Below are 19,149 nucleotides of genomic sequence, written 5' to 3' on the forward strand. Positions count from 1 at the left end.
ATTAGAATATCTTTCTCAAATACAATGATCAAGAATAAGGAGTTGGCTTACCTTGTGAAGGTGAGAAGAGTTTTTCTGGCGCTTCAGGGCACATTTTGGTGGGGGCTTGGTTGGACCTTAACATACAGCCTATTTCTACACACATTTGTCATTTAAGGGCTTGTAAGTAAGCATTTCACTGTAAGGTCTACACTTGTTGTATTCGGCACATGTGACAAATACAATTTGATTTGTTGAAGTTTTACTGAAGTGGGAGAAGACTTAAAAAGTCAACCTAAACACATTGCCAAAGTAGTTGAAGTGGGATTTGTTCTGTGAAACGGTATTTCACGCCTCGTGATTTATAAGAAGGACATAGCAGGAGGTAAGACAATTAGGTAATAAAATTATATAACTCTGGAGTCACCATGATCTGGCTACTTTGATCTGTACGGAGGGAGGGGGGTCTTTGCTGAGTTTCGGTAATCAAGTCTGAGAGGATGTATCCATTTGAAAGGGCTGTCCTGCTCTTTGACCAGACTTAATGTTTGTAACATCAGCAACACAATAGGTTGGTTGTCAGGTCATGGTGCCCAAATGTCTGTAATGGAACTGAGGTTGGGTGTGTTGGTAAGATTTACTTTCTCCTATTCCAAAATATTTTATTAATAGTAGAGATGTGGATTTAAAATGATCCCAATCCTGGTTAATGTATTTATAACCATAGAATTGGGGTGATTTAAACACCACCAAACATGATTATTTTTTAACGTAAGGGCCTGACAAGAATGGAGCATTTCACAGGAGAGACAATAAATCAAATCAAAGTTGATTTGTCACGTGCGCTGAATACAACAGGTGTAGACCTTACAGTGAAATGTTTACTTACAGGCTCTGACCAATAGTGCAAAAAAGGTATTAGGTGAGCAATAGGTAGGTAAAGAAATAAAACAACAGTAAAAATACAGGCTATACACAGTAGCGAGGCTATAAAAGTAACGAGGCTACATACAGACACCGGTTAGTCAGGCTGATTGAGGTAGTAGGTACATGTAGATATGGTTAAAGTGACTATGCATATATGATGAACAGAGTAGCAGTAGCGTAAAAGAGGGGGTGGTGGGTGGGACACAATGCAGATAGCCCGGTTAGCCAATGTGCAGGAGCACTGGTTGGTCATCCCAATTGAGGTAGTATGTACATGAATGTATAGTTAAAGTGACTATACATATATGATAAACAGAGTAGCAGCAGCGTAAAAAGAGGGGTTGGGGGGCACACAATGCAAATAGTCCAGATAGCCATGTGATTACCTGTTCAGGAGTCTTATGGCTTGGGGGTAAAAACTGTTGAGAAGCCTTTTTGTCCTAGACTTGTCACTCTGGTACCGCTTGCCATGCGGTAGTAGAGAGAACAGTCTATGACTGGGGTGGCTGGGGTCTTTGACAATTTTTAGGGCCTTCCTCTGACACCACATGGTGTAGAGGTACTGGATGGCAGGCAGCTTAGCCCCAGTGATGTACTGGGCCGTACGCACTACCCTCTGAAGTGCCTTGCGGTCAGAGGCCGAGCAATTGCCGTACTAGTCAGTGACGCAACCAGTCAGGATGCTCTCGATGTTGCAGCTGTAGAACCTTTTGAGGATCTCAGGACCCATATCAAATCTTTTTAGTTTCCTGAGGAATAGGCTTTGTCGTCCCCTCTTCACGACTGTCTTAGTGTGTTTGGACCATTCTAGTTTGTTGTTGATGTGGACACCAAGGAACTTGAAGCTCTCAACCTGCTCCACTACAGCCCCGTCGATGAGAATGGGGGCGTGCTCGGTCCTCCTTTTTCTGTAGTCCACAATCATCTCCTTAGTTTTGGTTACGTTGAGGGATAGGTTGTTATTCTGGCACCACCCGGCCAGGTCTCTGACCTCCTCCCTATAGGCTGTCTCGTCGTTGTCGGTGATCAGGCCTACCACTGTTCTGTCGTCTGCAAATTTAATGATGGTGTTGGCGTCGTGCCTGGCCATGCAGTCGTGGGTGAACAGGGAGTACAGGAGGGGACTGAGCAAGCACCCCTGGGGAGCTCCAGTGTTGAGGATCAGCGTGGCAGATGTGTTGCTACCTACTCTCACCACCTGGGGACGGCCCGTCAGGAAGTCCAGGATCCAGTTGCAGAGGGAGGTGTTTAGTCCCAGGATCCTTAGCTTAGTGATGAGCTTTGAGGGTACTATGGTGTTGAATGCTGAACTGTAATCTATAAATAGCATTCTCACATAAGTGTTCCTTTTGTCCAGGTGGGGAAGGGCAGTGTGGAGTGCAATAGAGATTGCATCATCTGTGGATCTGTTTGGGCGGTATGCAAATTGGAGTGGGTCTAGGGTTTCTTGGATAATGGTGTTGATGTGAGCCATTACCAACCTTTCAAAGCACTTCATGGCTACGGACGTGAGTGCTACGGGTCGGTAGTCATTTAGGCAGGTTACCTTAGTGTTCTTGGGCACAGTGACTATAGTGGACTGCTTGAAACATGTTGGTATTACAGACTCAGACAGAGAGAGGTTGAAAATGTCAGTGAAGACACTTGCCAGTTGGTCAGCACATGCCCAGAGCACACGTCCTGGTAATCCGTCTGGCCCCGCAGCCTTGTGTATGTTGACCTGTTTAAAGGTCTTACTCACTTACTACGGAAAGCGTGATCACACAGTCGTCATGAAACAGCTGATGCTCTCATGCATGCCTCAGTGTTGCTTGCCTCGAAGCGAGCATAGAAGTGATTTAGCTCGTCTGGTAGACTCTCGTCACACGGTGCAGCTCGCGGCTGTGCTTCCCTTTGTAGTCTGTAATAGTTTGCAAGCCCTGCCACATAAGATGAGCATCGGAGCCGGTGTAGTATGATTCAATCTTAGCCCTGTATTGACGCTTTGCCTGTTTGATGGTTCGTTGCAGGCCATAGCAGGATTTCTTGTAAGCTTCCGGGTTAGAGTCCTGCACCTAACCCTAAAGCGGCAGCTCTACCCTTTAGCTCAGTGTGAATGTTTCCTGTAATCCATGGCTTCTGGTTGGGGTATGTACGTACAGTCACTGTGGGGACGACGTCCTCGATCCCTGAGTTTTCCCCGCATTCCCAGCATAAGGCGCTCATCGATTCAGGCGCAGCTGGGAATTTTATTGATAGAGCTTTAGCCCATAGTTTAGGGATCCCCATCGTTCCCGTGGATGTGCCCTTCCCCGTTCACACCTTTAGTCGACCATTAGGGTCATGGTTGATTAGGGAGGTCACCGCGCCTTTGGGCATGGTGACACAGGAGGGTGATACGGAGAGAATTAGTCTCTTCCTTATTGACTCTTCTGCGTTTCCCATGGTGCTGGGCCTACCCTGGTTAGCTTGTCATAACCCCACTGTTTCTTGGCCACAGAGGGCTCTCACGGGGTGGTCGCAAGAGGGCTCAGGTAGGTGTTTAGGGGTTTCCGTTGGTGCTACTACGGTGGAGAGTCCAGACCAGGTCTCCACCATGCGCATTCCTGACGAATATGCTGATTTGGCTCTCGCCTTCTCCAAAAAGAAGGCGACTCAATTACCACCTCATCGACGGGGCGATTGTGCGATAGATCTCCTGGAAGACGCTGCACTTCCCAGGAGTCACGTGTAGGTAGAGGTGGAGAGAGTGAACCAGGATGTGGGTAGGTTTCTGAGGTCTTATTGCCAGGACTGGCCGGGGGAGTGGGCAGCGTTCGTGCCCTGGGCAGAGATGGCCCAGAACTCGCTCCGCCACTCCTCCACTAACCTCTCTCCCTTCCAGTGTGTATTGGGGTATCAGCCGGTTCTGGCTCCTTGGCATCAGAGTCGGTCCGAGGCTCCTGCGGTGGACGACTGGTTCCAGCGCACGGAGGAGACATGGGACGCCGCCCATGTCCACCTTCAGCGCACTGTGCTGCGCCAGAAAGTTGACGCAGACTGTCACCGCAGTGAGGCCCCGGTGTTCTGGCTCTCGACCCGAAACCTGCCCCTCCGCCTGCCCTGTCGGAAGCTGGGTCCGCGGTTTGTGGGGCCATTTAAAGTCCTGAGGAGAGTGAACGAGGTTTGTTACAGGTTACAGCTTCCCCCCGATTACCGCATTAACCCATCGTTCCATGTGTCTCTCCTCAGGCCGGCGGTGGCTGGCCCACTCCAGGAGTCTGAGGTGCGGGAGGTTCCTCCACCCCCTCTGGACATCGAGGGGGCCCTGGCGTACTCCGTTCATTCCATACTGGATTTGAGACGTCGGGCGAGGGGCCTTCAGTACCTCGTGGACTGGGAGGGGTATGGTCCGGAGGAGAGATGCTGGGTTCCGGTGGAGGACGTGTTGGATCCTTCAATGCTGCGAGAGTTCCACCGTCTCCATCCGGATCACCCTGCGCCTCGCCCTCCGGGTCGTCCCCGAGGTCGGTGTCGACGTGGAGCTGCACGTCGGGGGGGGGGGGGGGGGGGGAAATGTCACGACTTCCGCCGAAGTCGGTCCCTCTCCTTGTTCGGGCGGTGTTTGGCGGTCGACGTCACCAACCTTCTAGCCATCGCTGATCCATTTTTCATTTTCAGTTTTGTCTTGTCTTCCATCACACCTGGTTCCAATCCCATCAATTACATGTTGTGTATTTAACCCTATGTTTCCAGTCATTTCCTTGTCGGTGATTGTTTGTTGTATGTATTTGTGCAAGTTATGTTCTGGTGTGCGACGGGTTTTGCACCCACTTATTTTATTTTGTATATTTTGGTTTTCTGAGTTTTTGTATATTCATTAAACTGCTCCGTTTATACCAAGTTCACTCTCCTGTGCCTGACTTCCCTGCCACCAGCGCGCACCCCTCACATCTGTAAATCAGATGACAGGCTCACCATTTAGTCTTTTTAACTACCATTTAATCCAATAGCAAACTAACGCAGACACACATTTCAAAACAGTTATTTTTGAAGTGCTGAATAGGAAGAACAGTAAATGGTAAATATAATTTTCCATACAATATTTCACTAACTTGACATGCACACATTTTTATAACATGGCAGTTTTACAGTTTTATTATCAAGTATATACAGTGCCTTCAGAAAGTATTCATACCCCTTGACTTATTCCACATGACAGTCTGAATTAAAAATTGGTTAAAAAATGTGTTGCACCCATCTACACACAATACCTCATAATGACAAAGTGAAAACATTGCTACCATGATTAGGGATCATCCTGAATGAATCGTGAGTGATGATGAAAGAAAAAGTTAGACGCACAAATATCATACCACCCAAAATGCTAACCTGCCCTGTTATTGTAATGGTGAGCGGTTAGCATTTTTGTGGGGTTGGGGGGGTCATATTTGTTCTTCTGTAACTTTCTCACTCATCATTACTCACGGCTCATGCAGGATTGTCCGTAATCATGGTAGCATCCAGATGAATGTAGAAGTGTTTAGAAACATATTCTATTCTTATTTACAATAAAAGTGACTCCAAAATGACACAATATATTATTTACCCTTAATTGCCATTGGGCACAAAATAATCTGAAACACAACCAAAACAAACAGCAAATGCATCCAACAAATATGTAGAGTCACAAGCTTGATGTAGTCATTGTGTGCTAGGAATATGAGACCAAATACTTAACTTTTGACTACTTTCATAGACATATGTAATTTGCTACTTTAATGCGCATAAGTGAATTGTCCTAATACTTTTGGTCCCCTAAAATGTGGGGACTATGTACAAAAAGTGCTGTAATTTCTAAACGGTTCACCCGATATGGATGAAAATACCTAAAAATTAAAGCTGACAGTCTGCACTTTAACCGCATGGTCATTGTATCATTTCAAATCCAAAGTGCTGGAGTACAGAGCCCCAAAGAATTATGAATATGTCTCTGTTCCAATACTTTAGGAGCTCACTGTATGTTTGGAGCTCACTGTACGTTTGGGTAGTTTGATTAATACTTAATTAAAAAGTCAAGAGAATATTGAATTTTGAAAAGCTGATACTTAGACTGAATATGTATCCAAATTGAAAAGAGTGATTTGGTGCAGTGAACATGTGACTTTGGGAATTTGTTTTGTTTACATTTACATTTACATTTACATTTTTTTGTTGTACTCAGTCAATTGAAAATGTGCTTAAAGTTTTGATGAGCTGATTTGATTTCTGTGCTTAGAGTTGTGAAAATGTTCCACAGACTTGTAAAAATTGCACCAAACCTGCAACTCCCAAGGCTATGTGAAGTCCAGACAATTGCTTGTTGATTCCCCACTGGGCAAGGTGTGAATGATCTGGAAGGACTAAAGGAGTCCACGTGCTTCCTAACCGAAACATTTCGGCACAGTTTGTGCATTTATTATGATGACATTGTAACTTCGGCAAGGTTTTTTTTTGTCTGTTCTGGCACATTACATTTTTCTCGAGGCAAGCCGAAGTCGGTAGCCGAAGTCGGTAGCTGAAGTCTACGCCCCCTCGTCAGCGATAGGTCAACAGTAGGGATTCTTCGATGAAGTGAAATGTCCTCATGCACATTCTTTCACTTGAGAAATACTGCACCAAACACCCTAGTCTGATGCCCTAAGATCTCCATAGCAAAAACATCTAAATTAATGACAGATTTCTTGAGTTATTTTAGATTAATTCAGACTGTTTTGAGGCTACGGCAATCACACTTGTAGGCGATGTCATGGCGACATTGGCTAGCTAAGCTCGTGTGCAGAAACACATCATTGGGTCTAATGGTCGTCTCATTCCGAACTGCTCATGTACAGTCCGTCAAATCAAAGGCCCTCCTTTGATATAAAGTTGTTGGTAGGCCTGATCACCGACAATGATGAGGCAGCCTATAGGGAGGAGGTCAGAGACGGGCAGTGTGGTGCCAGGACAACAACCTCTCCCTCAATGTGAGCAAGACAAACAAGCTGATCGGGAACTTGAGGAAAAGGAGGGCCGAACATGCCCCATTCACATTGATGGGGCTGTAGTGGAGCGGGTCGAGAGCTTCAAGTTCCTTGGAGTCCACATCACCAACAAACTATCATGGTCCAAACACACCAAGACAGTCGTGAAGGGGGCACGACAATGCCTATTCCTCTCAGGAGACTGAAAAGATTTGGCATGGGGCGCCAGATCCTCAAAAACTCTACAGCTGCACCATCGAGAGCCTCCGGACCGGTTGCATCACTGCCTGGTATTGCAACTGCTCTTCATCTGACCATAAAACGCTACAGAGAGCAGTACATACGGCCCAGTACATCACTGGACCAAGCTTCCTGCCATCCAGGACCTCTATACTAGGCGGTGTCAGAGGAAGGCCCAAAATAACTCCAGCTACCCTAGTCATAGACTGTTCTCTCTGCTACCGCATGGCAAGCGCGACCAGAGTGCCAAGTCTAGGTCCAAAAGTCTCCTTAACAGCTTCTACCCCCAAGACTGCTGAACAATTAATCAAATTGCTACCCGGACTATTTGCATTGACCACCCCCCGCTTCTCACTGTTTATTATCTATGCATAGTCACTTTACCCCTACCTACATGTACATATTACCTCAATTACCTTGACTAACCCGCACATTGACTCGGTACTGGTACCCCCTGTATATAGCCTCGTTATTGTTATTTTGTTGTTATTTTTAACTTTAGTAAATAATTTCTTAACTCTTATTTTCTTAAAACTGCATTGTTGTTTAAGAGCTTGTAAGTAAGCATTTCACGGTAAGGTCTACACCTGTTGTATTCGGTGCATTTGACAAATACAATTTGATTTGATTTACTTGTTCACTTCTCTCATTGACTTCTCAAATCCCTGCCTGGTCTGCTTGGTCTGTTTCGCAAGTGATTCTTGATGTCTCACAATGCCTTGACTCTGGGTTTAGAAACTCTGTGGCAACACTCTATCTTAACTCCTCCTTCACATTTACTGGATTGGTTGAACAGTGCAGAAGAGAACATCCCCATACCAGAATGTGAGGAATCTAGTTTCAGGGTTTATTTTATGCCTGGGGCATGTTCAGCAGGAAACAACATTTTGGAAAGTTCAGATAGAAATATTCTATATTGAACAAACATGCCTATCTGACATAAGGAATAACGTAGGCTATCTTGATGTAATTTCTATCTGAAACATCAAGAACGTTTTTCAAATGAATGTGTCCCTGGCTACGTTGGTGAAGTTGTTTACATGCGAATCTGCCCTCTCATTGGCTAGAATATTCCCGCCTGTTCCCGCCTCCTTTGCGGATATTTGTTCTTTGTTAGAACATTGAGACCCGTCTCAGTACATACATAGCCTAGTCTTTGTTGATGATACACTGTCTTCCTTGTGCAGCTGACTCAGTTGCTACTGTATCAACTGTAGGTTTGAATTAGATAACGTTCTGGAGATACTCTGATAAATGCCAGGTAGTAATGTCCTGTCAAAAAATAAGAAAGTTTAGCCATGCGTTATTGCAGAAAAGTAAGGCAGCTTCGCTTTGCAAGGTTTTAAAAACATCTGTTGCGTCTTATGGTAACGTGGCATCTAGAGGTCCGACCAACCAAATAGTAAAATGCTGCGAAAATGGTCAAAGTTGTGGATCAAATTCAGGTATCCAGGCTACAGGATCCCCAGCCACCCCAACTTCTCCATCACCCGCAAATCACAGACAAGTCGCGGGCAAGAACTTTAAGGAGGTGTCGCCGACGTTTTCTGAAAGGGCATTCACTACAGCACCCAAGATTGACTCCAAGATTTACCTTTGGTCAAGGTATAATGAGATGAAACGACTTGTGCACGGTAAGATGTTTTTATGTAATGTTAAAGCGTGCCTAATGTATCGAATATTAGCGAGCAGATCTGACCTGCTTGCTTACAGCTGCACTAGGGTTAGACAGCATTACTGTTTATAGCCTATTAAAACACCACAGAGCTGGTGTAAGATAAGGCTCAGAAAATGAGCTTCATTCCAGGGATAAGAAATGTGTTGTACTCCGAATTGTCCCGTTATCCCATTATCCCAACTGTTACACTTCGAAGATTGAACAACTTCTGTTTTGCCCTGAAACCTGTCCTTTTTGTCATAACGCTAGGTAGCAGAAGGCACAGCAGCCATTTTGAAATGGTAGTGTTTGCCCGAACAGCCTGGCAGGGTTGCCAGGTCTAGTAAAAATGTGTAGCCCAATGACTACCCAAAACCTAACCACAAGGCTTAAACTAGCCCAAATGTATTTTACTGCAGCAAGAGGGGAGTTGCCATATTTTGCCAATAAACACTTTCTCCATAACGTTATTGAGCAAATTGAGAAGGAATCTCGACATAACTTCTAAAGACCATAAGAAATAAAATTAGGTTTTCCATCAAAATAATTAATATTGGTAGCTAATGTGACTAATAAAATAATTTAAATATATTGCAAGAGAAAAGATAATGTAATTCAACTTTGCCATGGTTTGGTTAGCTAGATGCAGGTAGCCTATAGCTCCTGATAGGCCTACTTCTCATTTCACATAGCCTACACAGTAGCCTAGGCAAGATGTAAGATTCATGATTTAATGATTTAACAGCTTGCTTAGTTCAAATTGACAAACTCATTTATTCAACATGAATAGCGAGGAGATTTAGTGGTAAGAAGTGCTTGCCCAATGGCCTGCTGGAATAGGCTACTGAAGATGGGTTTGTAATTTCAATCACTTAATAAAATATTCATAATATGGATATTAACTGATCTGACTGGCTTTTACCTTCAATCTAATGCATTCTAAAAACAGCTGAACGGCAATTGCGATAGAACTGTGACCATGATCACAATTGATAACTTCCAATTTCATTAACTTAACTGCCCATTAACAATTGCATAATAACACAAGGCTACAACAGCAGTAAACTGAAGTTATAGGCAATTTATTAAATGCGTTTTCCAACTCCAGGTAGGCAACACAAGTGGCACAAATTGATTTGCAATGGCTCCAGTGATATCGTCATTTCAGTATATTTATTTTATAAAATGGTAGGCTACAGTAGCCTACATAGGCATAGAAATTGATAGCCAACAGATGCAAATGTATCATTATCCACATTTAATGTCAGTTTCGTTGTGGACTTTTCCCCATAACAGACGCACGCAAGGGAGTTCCATAACTGCCATTTCAAATTTCAACTCGCGCAGTGCTCGAAACCCAAGAACTGAGCATGCATGAGCAAAGTCAACATTAGAATGCAGTTTAAACCACCTCCAAGTACATTTATCTAATGCGCTCTAGAGCGTCTAAAGGCATTTCTTGTGCTTTGTCACTGTTATTTATTGATGCGCAATCAGTTATAGCGCGTTAATATGGAAAAAGGGTTGGAAATAGGTGTCTCCGTAATGACAATCTAAATAGCCTACCTATAACTGGTAAAAAGTTTTCAGGATGTGCGCATGTGCTCTTCTATCTCCTCTCACTCCCTTGACTCAGCTGCCTGCTTCAGCGCTCAGTCTCAATACATACACACCCCTCATCAGGCCCCCCCCCACTCTCTCACTCTGTCACTCACTCACTCAGAAACAGGCTGCCTCACTGCCTGATAGTCTGCAGCAGCAGGTCACAGTGAAATATATATATTTAAAACATTGCCATGCAATTTAGAAGTAGCCCAAAAACCCGCGACCAATACATTTTCACCCCTGACATAATTTTGTTAAGTAGCCCAATTTTTCAGGAAAACAGCAGACATGGCAACCCTGGCTCTTGTTGTTCAACAAGATGTGCCATTCCATAATGGTTGCTGTTGCTACTGCTAGTTAGCATGAGGACAAAAACAGTAGTTTACTTAAACGAGCAGTTGTTCATTCATTTTGGTCTAACAGTTGATATAATGGGACAATTTGGAGCACAACACATTTCTCATCCCTGGATTGAGGTACATTTTCCGAGTCATACCACGCGCCGGCTTTGCGGTGTCTTAATATACACAGGAATGCTGTCTGACCCTATTGCAGCTGTAAGCAAGAGGGTCGGATCTGGTGGCTAATAAATACATAAAATCAGGGTTGATTGGAACATAATTTGTTCAAAAGACATCACTGTGTCTTTGTGCTTCCTGAAGAAGGCCATGCTGCCAAATGTGTCATTTAAAAAAAAACATTTGTTCCATTGAAAATGTCATACAAATATGCAGTGTTTTGATCCTTCTTGCTTTTTAAAATCCAATTATCCCCTTTTACCAAAGATCACCTTCTATTTACAAAGACCTATTGTGTAACCTACCAGCACTTTCCTTCCTTCTCTTTTCTAGGCTACTTGCCTAAAACATGTATGTTTTTTTGCCAACTGAATGTGTATTGGTGGATGGGTTGTTTAGCAACAAACTGATGCGTGTGCAACCTTAGAGCAGAACAGGCGGGGTTTGCGTGGAATCAAAGGATTGTTGCCAACATGTAAACCACACTGAACAAAAATTGAAACACAACATGTAAAGTGTTGATCCCATGTTTCATGACCTAAAATAAAAGATCCCATAAATGTTCCATACGCACAGTTGTGCACAAATTTGTTTACATTTTTGTTGGTGAGCATTTTTCCGTTGCCAAGATAATTAATCTGCTTGACAGGTGTGGCATATCAAGAAGCTGATTAAAAAGCATGATCATTACACAGGTGCACCTTGTGCTGGGGACAATAAACGGCCACTCTTAAAATGTGAAGTTTTGTCACGACACAATGCCACAGATGTCTCAAGTTTTGAGGGAGCGTGAAATTGGCATGCTGATTGCAGGAATGTCCACCAGAGCTGTTGCTAGAGAATTGAATGTTAATTTCTCTACCAAAACGTTGTTTTAGAGAATTTTGTATTATGTCCAACCGGCCTCACAACTGCAGACCACATATAACCACACCAGCCCAGGACCACCACATCTGGCTTCTTCACCTGCGGGATGGTCTGGAACGAGCCAACACGACAGCTGATGATACTGTGGGTTTGCACAACCAAAGAATTTCTGTACAAACTGTCAGAAACAGTCTGAGGGGAATCTCATCTGCGTGCTCGTCTGCGTGCTTCACGGTTGGGATGGTGTTCTTCGGGTTGCAAGCCTCCCCCTTTTTTCTCCAAACATAACGATGGACATTATGGCCAAACAGTTCTATTTTTGATTCATCAGACCAGAGGACATTTCTCCAAAGAGTACAATCTTTGTCCCCATGTGCAGTTGCAAACCGTAGTCTGGCTTTTTTTATGGCGGTTTTAGAGCAGTGGTTTCTTCCTTGCTGAGCGTCCTTTCAGGTTATGTCGATTATAGGATTCGTTTTACTGTGGACATAGATACTTTTGTACCTGTTTCCTCCAGCATCTTCACAAGGTCCTTTGCTGTTGTTCTGGGATTGATTTGCATTTTTCGCACCAAAGTACGTTCATCTCTAGGAGACAGAACGCGTCTCCTTCCTCAGCGGTATGACGGCTGCGTGGTCCCATGGTGTTTATACTTGTGTACCATTGTTTGTACAGATGAACGTGGTACCTTCGGGCGTTTGGAAATTGCTTCCAAGGATGAACCAGACTTGTGGAGGTCTCCTATTCTTTTCTGAGGTCTTGGCTGATTCTTTTTGATTTTCCCATGATGTCAAGCAAAGAGGCACTGTGACCGACAGATGCATATCTGTATTCCCAGTCATGTGAAATCCATAGATTAGGGCCAATTCATTTATTTAAATGAACTGATTTCCTTAAATTAACTATAACTCAGTAAAATCTATGAAATTGTTGTGTTTATATTTTGTTCAGTGTATATTTCCTTTCCAAATCTTTAATGGTAGACATAAAGATATGTGCACAATGAGCACTTTTTGTCTCAAATACATTGTTACAGTTGTTGGTTTGTTAAGTAATTAATTTTAGACAGAGTTAAAAATAGTTTTATATTGGATATTCGGTTTTCTCTCATCAATAGCTCTTAATTAAACAAAGTGTGCCATGACTATGAAAATTATATATCCCAATTCAGGGGAGGATGGAGAATAGTCCATTGCTTTTTTGTTGTTGAAATTTAGATGGTTTCTTCCGGTTTTCAATCTTCTATTTTTTTCCTTCATCAATCTACACACTATGCCCCATACTGACAAAGCAAAAACAGTTTTTTAGAAATGTTTGCAGCTGTAAGCAAGAGGGTCGGATCTGGTGGCTTATATACACTGCTCAAAAAAATAAAGGGAACACTAAAATAACACATCCTAGATCTGAATGAATGAAATAATCTTATTAAATACTTTTTTCTTTACATAGTTGAATGTGCTGACAACAAAATCACACAAAATGAATCAATGGAAATCCAATTTATCAACCCATGGAAGTCTGGATTTGGAGTCACACTCAAAGTTAAAGTGGAAAACCACACTACAGGCTGATCCAACTTTGATGTAATGTCCTTAAAACAAGTCAAAATGAGGCTCAGTAGTGTGTGTGGCCTCCACGTGCCTGTATGTCCTCCCTACAACGCCTGGGCATGCTCCTGATGAGGTGGCAGATGGTCTCCTGAGGGATCTCCTCCCAGACCTGGACTAAAGCATCCGCCAACTCCTGGACAGTCTGTGGTGCAACGTGGCGTTGGTGGATGGAGCGAGACATGATGTCCCAGATGTGCTCAATTGGATTCAGGTCTGGGGAACGGGCGGGCCAGTCCATAACATCAATGCCTTTCTCTTGCAGGAAGTGCTGACACACTCCAGCCACATGAGATCTAGCATTGTCTTGCATTAGGAGGAACCCAGGGCCAACCGCACCAGCATATGGTCTCACAAGGGGTCGAGGATCTCATCTCGGTACCTAATGGCAGTCAGGCTACCTCTGGCGAGCACATGGAGGGCTGTGTGGCCCCCAAAGAAATGCCACCCCACACCATGACTGACCCACCGCCAAACCGGTCATGCTGGAGGATGTTGCAGGCGGCAGAACGTTCTCCACGGCGTCTCCAGACTCTGTCACGTCTGTCACATGTGCTCAATGTGAACCTGCTTTCATCTGTGAAGAGCACAGGGCGCCAGTGACGAATTTGCCAATCTTGGTGTTCTCTGGCAAATGCCAAACGTCCTGCACGGTGTTGGGCTGTAAGCACAACCCCCACCTGTGGACGTCGGGCCCTCATACCACCCTCATGGAGTCTGTTTCTGACCGTTTGAGCAGACACATGCACATTTGTGGCCTGCTGGAGGTCATTTTGCAGGGCTCTGGCAGTGCTCCTCCTGCTCCTCCTTGCACAAAGGCGGAAGTAGCAGTCCTGCTGCTGGGTTGTTGCCCTCCTACGGCCTCCTCCACGTCTCCTGATGTACTGGCCTGTGTCCTGGTAGTGCCTCCATGCTCTGGACACTACGCTGACAGACACAGCAAACCTTCTTGCCACAGCTGGATGAGCTGCACTACCTGAGCCACTTGTGTGGGTTGTAGACTCCGTCTCATGCTACCACTAGAGTGAAAGCACCGCCAGCATTCAAAAGTGACCAAAACATCAGCCAGGAAGCATAGGAACTGAGAAGTGGTTTGTGGTCCCCACCTGCAGAACCAGTCCTTTATTGGGGGTGTCTTGCTAATTGCCTATCATTTCCATCTGTTGTCTATTCCATTTGCACAACAGCATGTGAAATAATTTATTGTCAATCAGTGTTGCTTCCTAAGTGGACAGTTTGATTTCACAGAAGTGTGATTGACTTGGAGTTACATTGTGTTGTTTGTGTTCCCTTTTTTTTGAGCAGTATATAAAGAAATAAAATCAGGGTTGATTTGAACATCGTTTGTTCAAAAGACATCACTGTATCTTTGTACTTCCTGAAGAAGGCCATGCTGCCAAATGTGTCATAAAAAAAAAACATTTGTTCCATTGAAAATGTCATACAAATATGAAGTGTCTTGGCCTCCTTGCTTTTTAAAATACAATTATCCCCTTTTACCAAAGAGCACCTTCTACTTCCAAAGACCTATTGTGTAACCTAGCAGCACTTTCCTTCCTTATTTCTTCTAGGCTACTTGCCTAAAATATGTATGTTTTTTTGCCAACTGAATGTGTATTGGTGGGTGGGTTGTTAAGCAACAAAACTGATGCGTGTGCAACCTTAGAGCAGAACAGGCGGGGTTTGCGTAGAATCAAAGGATTGTTGCCAACATGTAAACCATACTGAACAAAAATATAAACATGACATGTAGTGTTGGTCCCATGTTTCATGAGCTAAAATAAAAGATCCCATAAATGTTCCATATGCACAAAAAACGTATTTCTCAAATTTTGTGCACAAATTACTTTACATCCCTGTTAGTGAGCATTTTTCCTTTGCCAAGATAATTAATCTGCTTGACAGGTGTGGCATATCAAGAAGCTGATTAAAGAGCATGCTCATTATACAGGTGCACCTTGTGCTGGGGACAATAAACAACCACTCTAAAGTGTGTAGTTTTGTCACAACACAATGCCACAGATGTCTCAAGTTTTGAGGGAGTGTGAAATTGGCATGCTGACTGCAGGAATGTCCACAAGAGCTGTTGCCAGAGAATTGAATGTTCATTTCTCTACCATAAGCCACCTCCAATTGTTTTAGATAATTTGGCATTACTCATTTGTCATTTTGACTAGAAATTAGGGCTGCGCGATAAACATAAAGAAATATATAGCCTAGGCTATGCATTGACGGACCAGTTACATTTTTTTACTTTAACTTCTATAACATTATTTTAATGTACGATTTGTTACATTAAAGCTGCAATATGTAACTTTTTGGGCAACCCGACCAAATGTACATAGACATTTGAGTTATAGATCTGTCATCCTCATATAACCTTTTTCGGCAAGACAGATCTTCCAAAGTTGTTGGAGTGGCAATCTTTACCAAGGAACACCTTCAGTTCTCAGTTGTCTCCACCAAGTCTGTCCCCAAACAATTTGATTTGCTGGTTTTACGCATTAAACTTTCAAATAACTCTTTGTTGACTGTTGCTGGGTGTTATCGGGCACCGGCCTGTACCTGGCCCTTGACACTAAGTCTGAATTTGTCCTGCTAGGTGACCTAAACTGGTACATGCTTAAACCACCTGACCAAGTCCTAAAGCAATGGGACTCCCTAAAATGTTTTTCAGATTATTACCAATCCCACAAGGTATGACTTCAAACACCCAGAAAAGGCTACTCGATGTTATCCTTACAAATAATCCTGATAGGTATCAGTCTGGTGTTTTGTGTAATGACCTTAGTGATCACTATTTTACAGCCTGTGTTCCTAATGGCTGCTCTGTGAAACGACCTGTCCTGACTTGTCATAGACATGCTCATTAAAAAACTTGAATGAGCAAACCTTCCTTCATGATCTGGCCTCTCTCAATTGGTATAGAATCAGCTTGATCTCCTCTGTCGAAGATGCTTGGACCTTCTTTTTTATATTTTCAGTGGTATCGTTAACAACTACACACCCATAAAGAAAATGAGAATTAAAAACAGGTCTGCCCCTGTGTGTTCTAATGTTGTGATGTCTCTCTTATCGTGATGTGTGTTTTGTCCTATATTTTAAATGTATTTTTAATCCCAGCCCCCGTCCCCGCAGGAGGCCTTTTGCATTCCGGTGAATTTACTAAATTACTCACGATAAACGTTCACAAAAAAACATAATTATTTTAAGAATTATAGATACAGAACTCCTTTATGCACTCGCTATGTCCGATTTTAAAATAGCTTTTCGGTGAAAGCACATTTTGCAATATTCTGAGTAGATAGCACGCCATCACAGGCTAGCTATTTTGACACCCACCAAGTTTGACCCTCACCAAACTCTGATTTACTATTAGAAAAGTTTGATTACCTTTCCTGTTCTTTGTCAGAATGCACTCCCAGGACTTCTACTTCAATAACAAATGTTGGTTTGGTTCAAAATAATCCATAGTTATATCCAAATAGCGGCGTTTTGTTCGTGCGTTCAAGACACTATCCAAGGGTGACGAAGGGTTACGTGCCCGACGCGTTTCGTGACAAAACATTTCTAAATATTCTATTACCGTACTTCGAAGCATGTCAACCGCTGTTTAAAATCAATTTTTATGCTATTTTTCTCGTAAAAAGCGATAATATTCCGACCGGGAGTCGTTGTTTTCGTTCAAAGACGAATGAATAAAAACATGGGGTCGCCTCGTGCACGCGCCTCCAGTCTCTGTTCTCTGATCGACCACTATCAAAATGCGCTAATGTTTTTCAGCCAGGGCCTGCAAAGCCACCATTCAGCTTTTTGCCGCCTTCTGAGAGCCTATGGGAGCCGTAGGAAGTGTCACGTAACAGCAGAGATCCCCTGTTTTGGATAGAGATGATCAAGAAGGCTAAGAAATGGTCAGACAGGGTACTTCCTGTACAGAATCTTCTCAGGTTTTGGCCTGCCAAATGAGTTCTGTTATACTCACAGACACCATTCAAACAGTTTTAGAAACTTTGGAGTGTTTTCTATCCAAAGCTAATAATTATATGCATATTCTAGTTTCTGGGCAGGAGTAATAATCAGATTAAATCGGGTACGTTTTTTATCCGGCCGTGAAAATACTGCCCCCTATCCATAACAGGTTAACTGATTTTCCTAATTAGATAAAGGTTAACTAAAAAAACACAATTGAAAGTAAGTCTAAAAAGCTGTAGATCTGTTCTATATTTGCTATTTCTATGCTTACCGTTCTTAAGTTTAGTTTTTGCGTCTTTTACTTTTGGTTTTAAACACCAGCTTCAAACAGCTGAAAATACAATATTTTTGGTTGTTACAAATATATTTCACAGCGGTTTACATGCTACAATGATTTTCTACACTCTTAAGTGCTTGTTTTCACAAACTGAAATTAGGCTAACTATTAGAATTTCAGCAACCAGGAAATGGCGGATCGATTTTTCCATATTGCACCTTTTAAATAATTCATAATTCAGGAATGACCAAATCTAGATTTAACCTAAAATGCTGACCACAACACTCGCGTCGCGTGCATTGCAAAATAAATGTCAACATGCATGTTATTCAATTATTGCACCCACACTGCTCGCGTGTGCCAACGAGCGTCTGCGTTGCCAAGCGCTAAAATAGAAGTCAGTTCTATTTGTGACGCTGAACGCAGTGCAAGTCCTGCCTCTCCCATTGGTTTATAGAAGCAGATGCATGCCATCTCCTCATTGGTTATACCCACATGGGTGATTTTTTTTTAACCTTTACTTAACCAGGTAAGTCAGTTGAGAACAAATTATTATTTTCAATGACAGCTGGTTAACTGCCTTGTTCAGAACGACAGATCTTTTACCTTGTCAGTTCAGGGATTTGATCTGGCAACCTTTCGGTTACTAGACCAACACTCTAACCACTAGGCTACCTGCCACCCCATTGAAAGATGAACTGAGTTTGTTCGTTCGTCGTGTAACTATGAAAGTTAGATGCCAATCGCCATATAAAGTCAAAAGAAGAAAAGGCCTGGAAGGAGAGATGACTAGAAACGATTCAGTTGACCGTTTTATGTGTGGATTAATTGTCAGAGTAGAGGACCTTGTGCGTTTCAGGTAAAATAACAAATCAACGTTTATATCCCAGGACAAATTAGCTAGCAACAGGAAGCTAGCTAAATAGGACAAATTAGCTAGGAACTGCAAGCTAGCTAGCTAAATTGCCATAAATGTTTAATGCTTTTCGACCTGTCCCCAAATTAATATAATTGGTTCAGAGTTTTGATATTTCAACCTGCGTGTCGTGTTTGGTGTCGGGGCCAAAATCAATTTGCGCACGATGGCGCATGCGCATGTCCGGTTTGGGTACGGTGTTAGCTAGAGGTTGACAGATTATGATTTTTCAACGCCGATACCGATTATTGGAGGACCCAAAAAAAGCCGATGCCGATTAATCGGCCGTTTTTACATGTATTTATTTGTAATAATGACAATTACAACAATACTGAATGAACACTTATTTTAACTTAATATAATACATCAATAAAATCAATTTAGCCTCAAATAAATAATGAAACGTATTCCATTTGGTTTAAATAATGCAAAAACAAAGTGTTGGAGAAGAAAGTAAAAGTGCAATATGTGCCGTGTAAGAAAGCTAACGTTTAAGTTCCTTGCTCAGAACATGAGAACATATGAAAGCTGGTGGTTCCTTTTAACATGAGTCTTCAATATTCCCAGTTAAGAAGTTTTAGGTGGTAGTTATTATAGGAATTATAGGACTATTTCTCTCTATAC

General features: G+C 42.9%; 1 protein-coding gene across 2 annotated transcripts in view; it reads left to right on the forward strand.

The window, feature by feature from the left end:
* Positions 1–8,228: 8,228 nt before the first annotated feature.
* Positions 8,229–19,149, forward strand: part of nt5dc2 (5'-nucleotidase domain containing 2) — a 42,193-nt gene continuing 31,272 nt past the window's right edge. Inside the window, exon 1 of one of the 2 annotated variants that reach the window (XR_006758546.2) lies at positions 8,229–8,740. Coding sequence is in view for 1 of the 2 variants with exons in the window: in XM_014135284.3 (XP_013990759.2) it covers positions 8,374–8,740 (367 nt within the window). In the remaining variant the exon portion in view is untranslated. The remainder of the gene's footprint in view (positions 8,741–19,149) is intronic. The other variant, XM_014135284.3, reaches the window with a different exon arrangement.

This window comes from Salmo salar, chromosome 13, assembly GCF_965601325.2.
Source record: "Salmo salar chromosome 13, fSalSal1, whole genome shotgun sequence".
In the NCBI taxonomy this organism is placed as follows: domain Eukaryota; kingdom Metazoa; phylum Chordata; class Actinopteri; order Salmoniformes; family Salmonidae; genus Salmo; species Salmo salar.